Source organism: Phodopus roborovskii, unplaced genomic scaffold (genome assembly GCF_943737965.1).
Source record: "Phodopus roborovskii unplaced genomic scaffold, PHOROB, whole genome shotgun sequence".
Taxonomy (NCBI): domain Eukaryota; kingdom Metazoa; phylum Chordata; class Mammalia; order Rodentia; family Cricetidae; genus Phodopus; species Phodopus roborovskii.
Window position 1 is genome coordinate 10,022,497 of NW_026126424.1, and position 12,529 is coordinate 10,035,025.

The 12,529-nt window shown below is 47.8% G+C and overlaps 1 protein-coding gene across 1 annotated transcript in view; it reads right to left on the bottom strand.

Annotated features, from left to right (window-relative positions):
* The window catches only part of Abca4 (ATP binding cassette subfamily A member 4), a 113,225-nt gene extending 101,713 nt beyond the window's left edge, over positions 1 to 11,512 (bottom strand). The window contains exons 1-3 of the mRNA XM_051185585.1: positions 11,377 to 11,512; positions 10,602 to 10,741; positions 3,560 to 3,687 (exon numbers count right to left, since the gene is read on the bottom strand). Of these exons, the coding sequence (XP_051041542.1) occupies positions 3,560 to 3,687; positions 10,602 to 10,741; positions 11,377 to 11,498 (390 nt within the window). The 5' untranslated portion in view covers positions 11,499 to 11,512. The remainder of the gene's footprint in view (positions 1 to 3,559; positions 3,688 to 10,601; positions 10,742 to 11,376) is intronic.
* Positions 11,513 to 12,529: the final 1,017 nt, after the last annotated feature.

The following is a 12,529-nucleotide window of genomic DNA, read 5'->3' on the forward strand; positions in this document are numbered from 1 at the left end:
TTGTGCCAAATTGACAAAAAACTAATGAAAACAGCTAACAAATGGGGAAAACACAAAACTCCCACTCATTCAACATCTTATTCTCTCAACCTCATTCACTGAACTCCTACTGTACAAGGACCGGGAAAGTGACTGGGGATACAGAGGTGAACAATACAGGCTTCTATCCTTTGACAAGCTCTCTAACTAGCTGGACATATGGGCGTTTAGACAGCGTAAGTGTAAGATCAAACAGCATAGCTGGAACCTGAAAGGAGAATTAGAAAGCGTGGCGGCATAGTGCCTGCAGAGTTGTGTGACACTCTGGGTTCAAGCCTAACATAGAGAGAAATACAGAAGGGGCAGGGGCAAGAGGAAAGGGAAGAGAGAGCAAGAGGATAGCTAGTGAAAGTTTCTAGAATTTACGGGGCATGGTGCACGTGCCTGGTCTATCATCCCAGCACTCAGGAGAAGGAGGCAGGAAGATCAGGTATTTAAGGCCATCCTCAGCTAACACTGAATTTGAGGCCAGAATGGGCTACATAGCAGCCTGTCACAAAACCAACGACTAAGTCCTTGGTACTTATTAAGTATTTATTTTGTGTCTGGCAACATGGTAAATGCTTCATGTATATTCATTTTTTTCAGTCTCTCCTTATAACCACCATATGTGACAGGAATTTTTGAATTTGCCTTTAGTGAGGAGACAAGCACAGAATGGTGTGTGGCTGGTGTTGCCTAGTGTTAGTATGTGGCTGGTGTTGCCTGATGTCACAGTGTGTATGCCTTGTAGAAGTCTAAATAAGAGACTTGCCGCCCCTTATTAACTCTTTAGTGAGTAAAAATGATGATTAACAAAGAATGGAGACTTGCGATCATCTTCATTGAGGAAGCAACATCTGAAGTAGGTCCTGAAGCATGTCTGGGAATTTTCGAGGTTGGGCAGATGGGAATGAGACAGAGTAATTCAATGATTCCCCAGGTGGAAATGCTGTGGAACCATCTTTGTACACTGTAAATATGCATTGCTCTCATTGTTAATAAACCTGATCAGCCGATAGCTGGGCAGAAAGATTGGGCAAGACAGCCTGACACAGAGAGGATGCGGGGAGGAAGAAGGGTGGAGTCTGGGGTTGCCAGCTAGACACAGAGGGAGCAGGAGATGAATGTGCCACTCTAATAAAAGTACTGCTATGTGGCAGAGCATAACTGAGGAATACGGGTTAGCTTAAAATGTAAGGGCTAATTAGCAATAAGCCTGAGCTACTAGCCGAGCATTTATAAGTAACATAAGCCTCAGTGTGTTTATTGGGGAGCAACTTCGGGAGGGAGACACCACCTACAAAAAGAAGTGTTGAGATGCCCTCCAGAGCTGTGCTCATATGCTAGGAAGAAAGGACCAGAAGAAAATCTACTGATGGTAAAGAACAAGGCATTCCTGATTAACAAGGATGATCAATCATAGCTTCCACAGGATACACCAAAAAGGCAGACTGGCTTTGTGGCTGCAAGTTCTAATGGCCACATTGGCTAAAGGTCATAGACCTACATGGGGTGGGAGCTAAGATGGGCAGCTAAGATGAGAAGCAAGGAGGCCTGGGAGATTCGAAGGGAGTCGGGTGACCTCGGCTCCTTGTCCACCAGCCTCATCCTGGTGCCAAAAGGGCAGCCACTTGAACTGCAAAGGTCACGGCTGCACAAGCTGGAAGGAAACTTCCCCTAAATTCCATCCCTTATCTCTATCTCCCTTTTATTACCAACTGGAAATTGTCACAGGCATTGCTGGCACTGGAGTTTTATGAGCTGAGGAAAAGCAAACGGGAAAAATGAGCCATCAGTGCTGATGACTCCTCCCCTGTGGTGAAGACAGCAGCCAGGCAGTGCCAGGCAGCCAGGCCTGCTTCTCTGGACCTCGTCAGGAACGCACTCTGCTTTGCTTGTCTGTTTCCAGGCAGAACTGAAAGCAGGCATGGGCTCCTTCCAGGTGGTGCAGGGAACCAGCTGGGTTGCTGTCCTCAGCAAGGGGGAAGGGGTCTCCTCTCTCATCTGGGTTCAGACCACAGCATCCCGTGCAGGTCTTCCTCTTAAGACCGGCTCATGCTCTGAAATTCTCTTATGCTTTGGTCTCCCCTGGAGTCATGTCTAGCCAGGAGGGAGTCAGGACAAGGGTTCACGCCTGACTTTGTCAGTCTCCACAGAAGCCTGCTAACACAAACAGCTGAGCTCTACACCTGACACTGTAGACTGTAGGGCCTGAAAACTCACGTTTCTCACAGGCACTGAGGCTAATGACCACAGGAGCCGGTCCAGTGGTTGTCATAATGGGAAGCCCTGAATTCCACTTAGCCTCTGAGGAGTTTGAGTTGCAGAACTGTGTAAAGAATAACTCCGTCACTGCATGCCTCAGTTTCCCCCCCCTCTTTGTGTTTCGTTCCAGGGTTACTGTGAGGGACAAAGGAGAAAATAGATGTGACAGTCATGTGTTTGTGTAAGTATAGAGAATTATTAACACAAATGAAATAAATTTATGGAGGGGTCAGAAACATCTAGAATGGGCATGGCTGGCACTGGCAAACAAGTGGCCTGGGAATACAGAGGTGGTTCCTTCTGCTGCCCTCGCCGGATGGTGGCAACTATGAGAGCCAACGCCTATTCACCCTGTTCTTTTTTGTTTGCTTGCTTGTTTTTGTTTTTTTGTTGTTTTTCCAGAGATAGTTTCTCCATATAACAGCTCTGGCTGTCCTGGAACTCCTTTGCAGGTCAGGCTGGCCTCAAACTCACATAGTTCCACCTGCCTCTGCCTCCCAAGTGCTGGGATTAAAGGCCTGCACCACCCCAGGCTTCACCCAGTTGTTTTAAGATTTAATTGTATGAGGTGTGTGCATCTCTGTGTACAGATGTGTTTATGTGAGGGCAGGTACACAGGCCAGAGGTGTTAGATCTCCAGAAGCTGGAGTCACGGGAGGCTCTGAGTCTACTGGCATGGGTGCTGGGAATCACACTTGGGTCCTGCCTTAGACACTGTTCTATTGCGCTCTCTCTCTCTCTCTCTCTCTCTCTCTCTCTCTCTCTCTCTCTCTCATTGTTCTTGGCTGGAGTCCTTCCCTCAGGTGCTTGCAGGTCTACTGAGTAAGCACGCTCTTGTCTTCACACAATGACCCCTGACATCCAGGAAACACAACAAAGTTGCTGTTTATATCAACCTTCCTCTGGGTTGTAAGAATCCCGAGTCAGGGGGCTTTGCCTGTCTGGCCCATACTACTGCAGTATCTATGGCTATCCCTGAAGTCTTGTTTAGTAAATAAATGCTGAGGTTTCTCCACTCTACAGGGTAGGTTCAGCCCCATAATTTCTCTGCTTCCTTCAGGTTTCAAAAACCCGGGGAGTCTTATGGGTACCAGCGATGATTCAGAATCCTGTGATCAGATTATCAATAACCCCCAGGTATGTCTCTGAATGTGGAGTGAGTCACGGATTCTGTATATTCTCAGAGGCACAGAGGCACAAGGGAAAAGAAAGAGAACCACCCTTGTCTTTCCAGGCTTGGTGCCTCCCATCCTCATCATTGGTCCTCACCTACCTGTTCCACACGAACTTGGGAGTCCACCAGAAGATGGGCAACCGAGTCAGACAGGCCAATGTGTCTCATGAGAAATAATGTCAATGTCTCTTCATCCTTTAGGATGTCTCGGATTGGTAATCCCCTTCCTGCATATGGATGGGAGAAAGAACGGGCTGTTGAGGGGAGGTGGGTCAAAATAGGAATAGCATCTGGAACTGACTGGAAATAGTTCTCCTTGACCCTTAGAAGAGAGTGGTGTTCTTGGGGAACTCTTGGAGATGGAAGCTGTTGCAGATATCTGTTGCCCACACACTACTTAGGGCTGAAGGGCGTGGGCACAATACAATGGGAGGGCACAGAAGGTGGGAAAGTTAGCCTAGGGTGAGCGAGGTGTCAGGCACTTTATAGGGTTGGTCTGAGTCAGCGGCTTTGCTTTCAAGAGGGAAAAGACACTAGGAGATGGAAAGATCTCCCATGATCCTGGACTGCCAGAATCAACACCAGGAAAACAGCTGTAACACACAAAGTAATCTATAAGTTCAATGTCATTCTCATAAAAAGTCCAATACCTTTCTTCACAAATAATTAGAAAAAAACAATAACCTCGAGTGTTATATGTAAGCAAGAGAACCTCAGATAGCCAAGATGACATTGTGGGTGCAGAACTCAAGCGATTCAACAGGACCATAGTAACAAAACCAAAATGGTACTGTCATGAAAACAGAGCATAGCCAATGGGACAGAACAGAGATGCAGGATTACAGCCATACAGCTACAGCACCTGCTTTTGAGGGGTGGGGGCAAAAACGGCAAGCCCATACATTGCAGGATAAAAGAGTTTCTTCAGCAAATGAAGCTGGACGGAAGAATGAAACTGGATCCATATCTCTCACCCTGTGCAAAAGTCCGTTTTAAATGGGTCAGTAAAGGTCTACATCTCTGAAACGACTAGATGGAAACACTTCAAGATATAGGCACAAGGATGGTCTTTCTAGCAGCGACCCCAATCATTCAAGAAATGATTCCAAGAATTGATAAATGGGATTCCATGAAGTTAAAAATCTTCTGCATAGAGAACGAAATAGCTAACGGTGCAAAGGTACAGCCTATACATCTGGTAGAGTATTAATATCTGCACCAGTGGTTCTCACCGTCCCAAAGCTGCAACCTTTTAATGCACTTCCTCAAGTTGTGGTGACCCCAACCATAAAATTATTTTTTTGCAGCTGGGCAGTAGTGGTGCATTCCTTTAATCCCAGCACTCTGGAGGCAGAGGCAGGCAGATCTCTATGAGTTCAAGACCATCCCAGTCTACAAGAGCAAGTTCCAGGACAGCCTCCAAAGCCACAGAGAAAGCCTATCTCAAAAAAACAAACAAACAAAAATATATATATATTTTTTTGCTGCTACTTCATAATTGTAATTTCGCTACTGTTATGACTCTTGATATAAATATCTGACATCTGCTTTAGAACCCCTGTGAAAGGGGTCACAACCCCTTGAGGATCCCTGATGTAAACAAAATAATTCAAACAACTAAACACCAAACCCAAATAACCCAATCAATAAATGGGCAAACAAAATAAACACAGCAAGATGAAGTACAGACAGATGATCGGGCCACATGCAAAGGTGCTCAGCATCTTGTTGGGTGACATGGCTCCCACCAAGTAAAGGTACTTGCCACTAAGCCTGACGACGTGACCTGCGTCGTTGGGACACGCATGGTAGAAGGAAAGAACTGACTCTTAAGTTGTCGCCTCTCACTCCCAAATATATGAGACAGTACATGTATATCCCCACCCTCAATACACAACAATAAAGGTTTTTAAAGTTTTAATTCTAAACATCCTTAGCCATCAGAGAAATGCAAATCAAAACTACACTGAGATTCTAGTTCACCAGTCAAATTTCTAAAACAAATGCTGGTAAGGATGTGGGGGAAAGGAATCCTTATTCATTATAGGCAGGAATGTAAACTCGTGTGGTCACTGTGGAAACCAGTATGGAGAATGCTCAAAAATCCGAAACATGGTCAGTCTGGCATGGTGGTGCATGCCTTTAATCCCAGCACTCCCCAGGAGGCAGAGGCAGAGGCAGGTAGATCTATCTCTGTGAGTTAGAGGCCATCCTGGTCTACATAGAGAGTTCCAGGACAGTCAGGGCTACACAGAGAAACCTTGTCTCAAAAACAACAAAACAAAACCAAAAAACAATAAAACCTAAGAACTGAAACTTTATCTACCATGTGATTTCTATCCTCCACTTCTTGTTATTCCCAAAGGGATACAGAGAAACCGTTCATCCTTGAATGCTGTATCACTCACTAATCACAACAGAGGAGCTATGGGTCAGCCTCAGCTTCCATCCCTGTCCACCAGCAACAATGAATAAAGAAATGTAGAAATGTGATTCTCTCTCTCTCTCTCCCTCCCTCCCTCTCTCTCTCTCTCTCTCTCCCTCTCCCTCTCTCTCCATGAAGACAGAAGTATGCCATTTGCAGGGAAATACACAGAATTAGCTATCATTTTATTAAGCAAAGTAAGTCAGACCCAGAAGATAAATGTTGCATCATCTTTACTCTCATGTGACACACACCCTTGGGTGCACACACCTGTGCGCGCACACACACACACACACAGACAGAGAGAGAGAGAGGGGGGATGAAAACAGAACGGGTACTATTTGGGAGCAGGAAGTGGGGATGGGGAGCAGGACAGAGGAGGGCAATGGTGAATAAATAAGGTTAAAATTCACAATATAACTGAAGAGAAATGTCCTTATGAGATCTAACACGTTGTACAATGAATATACACTAGCCAAAATAATTTTTTTTTCTTCGAGACAGGGTTTCTCTATGTAACCCTAGCTGTCCTGGCACTTGCTCAGTAGACCAGGATGGCCTGGAACTCACAGAGATCCACCTGCCTCTGCCTTCTGGGTGCTGGGATTAAAGGTGTGTGCCTCCACTGTCCAGCAACCACCACCCTGAATGTGCCTGATCTTGTCTGATCTCGGAAGATGAGCAGGGTCCGGCCTGGTTAGTGCTTGGATGGGAGTCTTGTTAAGCTCAGAGGGTCATGCTTTTCCTTCCACATGCCTGTTCCTTCAGACTCCAGGCTCCATAGCAGACTCCCCCTCCCAGCCCAACCTTTTCCTTTGCAGGCAAGTGCCTGACAACCTCCACTACCATTTCAGGGATGTGACACTACTGTATGGTGACTTGACTAGGTCCATGCTGCCAATGACGGCATCCTTTTGAAGGGCGGGGGTCAAGCCCATGGATCTGCCAAAGTCTAAGGCAAGTGCACCTGGCCCTGAGGTTCCTGTACAGTAGCCTCTTGTGAGGTTGGGTGCCTTTGAGAGCTGGTCCAGTGGGAAACTCACTATCCCTCTCCTTTGCACAGGAAACTTCCAAGGATTTTGGGGGGACCTGAACGTAGGGCCCCCCCTCGAGCAGCAGGGCCTGAGACAAGGTACTGCATTTCATCTTTGTCTTCCTTTCCTTTGGGTAACATACATATCCTGTCATTTTCCAAACAGCTCAACTGTTCTTTTGTATTTCAGAGAACAGCCTTTAGTCACAGCTTCACAGGCTCTCACTGCAGTAGTCTGCACGCAGTATCAGGCATGTACACACACAAACATGCAAACACAGTTTTCTAAGAACTGGGGACTATGGGCCCTGCTTTTTTGCATCCCTTGTCCCTAGCCATGTGGGGTACAGAGGTAAAACTGCAAGGCCATTCTCTCTGCCATATCTGTCTTCTGTCTCTCTGATACCCAGGATTAAGGCCTGACATAGTATCGAGGTCCCAATAAATGTCTGTTGAATGACTCTAGGCACTCAATAAATACCTGTGCTCTTGTTCCAAGACTGAAACCCCATTTGGCTGTTTATTTTTTAGTTATTCTTTAACATCCTCAGCCGATATTGCGTACGAATGCTTGGGAGAAGGGGCAAGACAGAGTCATTTGCATTTGCCTGAGTATCATAGGACTGTGGCCTGGCTGGGTCAGGGTGGGATGGGAAAAGAAGGGCAGGGACATGGGTGAAGGGCACACCTGAGGTGGGGGGCTGGGGGCCGCCCTGCCTGCAGAGCGTGGGGCCCAGGGTCTGGGCGGCAGGGTGATACCAGACAGGCTCTTCATTAGATTCCTGAGGGAGATGTGTGAACAAGGGCGGGGCGGGGTGGGGTGGGGATGGTGGGGGGGGAGACTACATTTCATTTAAAATGTGGTTCTACTTGTTCTCTTCCTGGGAAGACTGGAAGCTAGGAGTGGGGGGCGGAGGGTAGCTGAGGGTGTGGCCGTGGGAAGAGGGGTTTAAAGATGATTCAGGCCACAGAGCTGGCTGAGGATGGGGGCTATGTCTGTCCTCCCCTGCAGGGAATGCAACCCTTCAGGTTTGCTGTAGAAGAGTGTGCTGCCTGGGTCAGCACAGGCACACTTTTCTAGGTAACCGGGAAAAGCCACAGCAGCTTCAGCAGTCCACACACCCCATTCTGCATGGCTGAGCTCCTAACGGCCTCAGACTCCAGTGATTGCCTTGACCAACACCCTACAACCACCACCTTGACTAGACTTTAGTGCCTGGCTCAACATCCCTTCAGAGACCATGTCATTTATTTGGGTGTGGGCCCTGGACCTGGTCAGTTTCTGTCCCCAGCTTCTGGGGAGCCTTGGAAGGCTACCCTGACCCCTTGCTCCCCAGCCATGCGCTCTCTTGGGAGCGTCCCCACAGATGAAGAGAGCCTACAGAGAGAACCACCTCTGCGCTCCTTCACCCTGAGTCCTGTTTTGGATTTCTGTTCTCCTAGACACTTGCTTGGGATGAATTCTCTTCCACTCTCTGCAGCCAAACTCAATTTCATGGCGAGACCCTCCAATGCAAAGGCCACTTCATGGTAGACCGTTCAGAATGAAGGGGAAGGGGGAAGTCACCTTGAGATCAAGACAGTGGCTGTCTAGCTCATCTGCTTGGTTAGCCTTGGACAAACCATCTTCATGGTTGGCAAAGCTCCCCCATTGATGTCTTACTATTTAAATGGCAAATAGTGAACCAGGCATGATGGCTCAGGCTTGTAATCGCAATACTCCAGAGACTGGGGCAGGAGGATTGCCACAAGTTCTAGGCTGGCTAAGCTAAGAGTGTGTCTCAATAAACAAACAAATAAAATGCTGGTTGTGTTTCTACCATCTAGAGTCCCTGAAACTTGAGCTAACTGGTATAAGCACTTCTTCAGGAGAGCAAAGGATGCAGTGTTCATAATCTGGGCTGTAAAAATGATGACTGCTCTACTGCTTTGGAAACAACTTGAATGTAACCAAGCAATCCTAACCCAGTGATCTTGCTCTCCTCTGGGGAGCAAAGGCATAAAGTGGCTGGATGGGAGGGTGTCAGATTCTGCTTCCCCTTCCTAGCTCCCTGGTTCTCAAAGCCCTCTGCTTCCGCAGATGGTGAGGGGGCATTGTTGTCTACCCCCTTTTTGTTCTCTAGCTGCCCTGTGGGCAGGCACTCAACCCATCCATCTCTTATTCCCCAGGGACCAGGCCAGTGTGTGCCACACAATAGGTGCCAAATGTGTGCTGAGTGTAGTGTAGAGGAGCTGGACCACATGCTCAGTGAGGAGGGCTGGCCGGTCACACCAGGTCACACCATCATCTTAACTTCACTGTTTGTAACTCGGATTAAAGTTACCCTACTGGGCCCCTCTTGCCCCCTTGGCTTCCCTTGGTTTCCTTATGGCGGTCATCCGCTTACAGCAACCTTCACAGTCACCCGCCTTTGTTTTAGGGACACACACCTTTCTACAGCACCAGCTGCCGCCTCCAACCTCCAATTTTAGAAATGTCTTCTTCACTCACTAGACAGGTGTGCAGCAGCTGCACAGCCTCTGAATTACAGAAGCTGAGGCAATGGGTTCGAGGGCCACGCCTTGTCCCCAAGGCTGTCCCACGGGTGTCTAAGGAGGAACCCACTGACGATGAGCCAGCCCTGCAATGTTCAGGCAATAAAGGTCTGGTGCTTTGCTTGCCTTGTGTTTCTCCCCTGAGGCTGTGAGCCCTTTCCACCCTTCCCCCTTTGCTGATCTCACTGTAAATGGCTCTCCTGCCTGGGTGTCTGTGTGAGGGCATAGGTCTCCTGGAACTAGAGTTACAGACAGTTGTGAGCTGCCATGTGGGTGCTGGGAATTGAACTCAGAACCTCTGGAAGAGCAGCCAGTGCTCTTAACCACTGAGCCATCTCTCCAGCTCTGGGGCATCTGGTTCTTGCTATCTTTCTACACAATCTGTCTGGGGCAGCTCTTGGCTCCATTCCTCATTCCTTTACATCTCCCTCACCAGACACTGTCCCCCACCTCTGTTTCGCCATGTCTGCCCCGTGGTACCCCTTATGCCTGACTCTCTTTGATATCCTAACTTCAAACGTTCTAACTGCAGCCATCAGTCCTTCCGGCTCACTCTTTTTTCATATCAGTTAAGGAGGATCACAGAAGCCACCAGGGCTGCTGTCTCATGTCCTTCTGTTCCCCCAGCTAATCTCGGTGTTCCTGGATTCGCATGAAGGTTTGATGCAGCCCGAGCTCAATCCACATAGTGCAATCTCTGCCTTTAGTTCCAGGGCCTCCTTCAACTTCTGTGGTGTCTCCTTACATCCCCTCCGCATTGCGTCCTGCTCTCAACCAACTCGCCTGTGTCATTCTAGATGCTAAATATTACTGGAAATGTACACTAGAAGTCTCTGTGTATTTATGTGGGTGAGTGTGTGTGCACATGTGATTGTGTGAATACAGGTACACACGTGCCACAGCATGCATGTATAGAGGTCAAAGGGCAACCTCTTTGTATTCACTGCTGCATGAGACAGGCTAGTTGGCCTACAAGCTTTTGAGGGTCTCCTGTCTCTACCTCCCGTCTAACCACAAGGGATTACAGGCATGTGCTTCTGGGATCTTTTCATGGGAAATGGACACTCCCTTTACTAGATCTTCAGTCTCTGGTGTATCAGGCTGACTCTAAAGGCAAGTACAGAATGGGACACGGACACCCAGATTACCTGCAAATGTCTCAGGGTGAGTCCGCATAGTGTCCATGAGCTGGGACAAGGTGCAGAGCTCAGCCCAAACCTGGCCAAGGTGCTGGATCTCTGGTGTGTCCAGGAAGAGCTCTTGAAAATCTCGATACACTCTTGCCAAGCTGTAGAAAGGGAAACAATTTACACATAAACAAATAGCTGTCATTTTCATAAACACAGTTAACAGTCTTGTGGTATTTAAAATTGCATGCTTGGCTTAGCGAGGCCTCTATTGGATGGGTATTTTAACACTGACAGAGGTGAAGAGTGACTGGCTCAATATTTGAGTTGAGCAGGGCAAGACGACCTTAAAAGCCATTTTCTCTGAGTCTGTTCTGAGAATGTCGGTGGATATTACCCAGTTCTCTGGGTTCTTCTCCACCACCCACGGTGAGGGATGCGCATGATGCCACACTTTATCCACAAGATCCTCCCTGTGCATACCCATCATGGCTGATTGGACAAGGGGGAGGAAGATGGGCAACTGGATGTTGTTTTGTGGGTTAAAAACTACTCTGTGGGAACCATATCCCAATATATGGGTCACTAATGACAGTTGCAATGGAAGATTTGGAATTCATTAGTTTTCCCCCAGGGTGCCCAGCCATTGCTAGGCTATTGGGTAGGAAGTTGCCCCTCCCTACACTCTCTGAGAGCTCCCTGTCTGCAGGTGGGGGCAGTATTCACTCCTGCATAGGGGGAAGATGGGAGGGGGTGCCAGTTCCTCCCTGTAGGTGGGGAATCGCAGCACACTTACATGGAGTTGTTATAGTTCGACACAATTCCAGGAGATTCTCCTGGGGTGGGGTTTTGAAAACAAGGGTTGTTCACATTGCAGAAAATCCCCTGGAGCCATGGTAACATTCCTGCCGAAGGCATTGCCTTATTGGGAAAATGGCCTTAAGACAGAAAGTGAAGACAAGAAGGGGTTAGTCACGGAGGCCAAGTGGGCCAGAAGTACAGACCCTCTGGTACCCTGCTTCTGCTCTGTTTATGAATCAGGGGCATGTAATATCACAGGGATACACTGATTATGATTTATTAAAAGTACTGGAGATCAAAATAGCAAAACAGCCATACTAATTAATCGAATCTGGGCAGTAGAGTCACACACCTTTTATCCCAGGACTCAGGAGATAAAGGCAGATGGATTTCTCTGAGTTCAAGCCCACCCAGGGCTACATGAGAGTGAGTCAGTCTAAGAGAAACCGAGCTCATGCCATTAATTCTAAGACTCACGAGAGGGATTTAAGGCAAGAACAGCGCCTCAGAGCTGGATTCACTCTCCAGCCACACTGAGGATAGGAAGGCATATAGTCTCTAGCCACGTGGAGCAGTCTGAGTGAATCTGAGGAGCAGCGAAGTTGAGAGCAGTTTGAGGATCACCCCTTCGGTCTGAGCTGAGGTAGAGGGGAGAGCCGGCTGCTTTGCTTTTCTCGTCTTCCATGGCTTTAATAAATCATAAACAATATATCACCACAAATATAGGTTAGGCCTTGTGCTGTATACTGAGCTCCATGGTACATAAGGAGACAGATGAATGTTCTAGAGAAGCAGCTCATAGCTAGCCGATGGGTTGTGACCCCTTTGGTGTCAAACAATCCTTATACAGCGGTCACCTCAGATCATAGAAAAACACAGCTATTTACATTACAATTCATAACAGTAGCAAAATTACAGTTATGAAGTAGTAATGAAATGATTTTTTGGTTGGGGGTCACCACAACATGAGTAACTGTATCAAAGGGTAGTAGCCTGAGGAAGGTTAAGAACCACTGTCTTCAAGGCTTAGATGGCCATATGGAGGGGGAAATGAGGCTGGAAAATAAGTTTCAGGAGGAGGGCCAACAGGGAGTTGGCTGAGGGAGGCTCAGAGGCTGCTGGTCATCACAGAGGACAAGCCTGTGAGC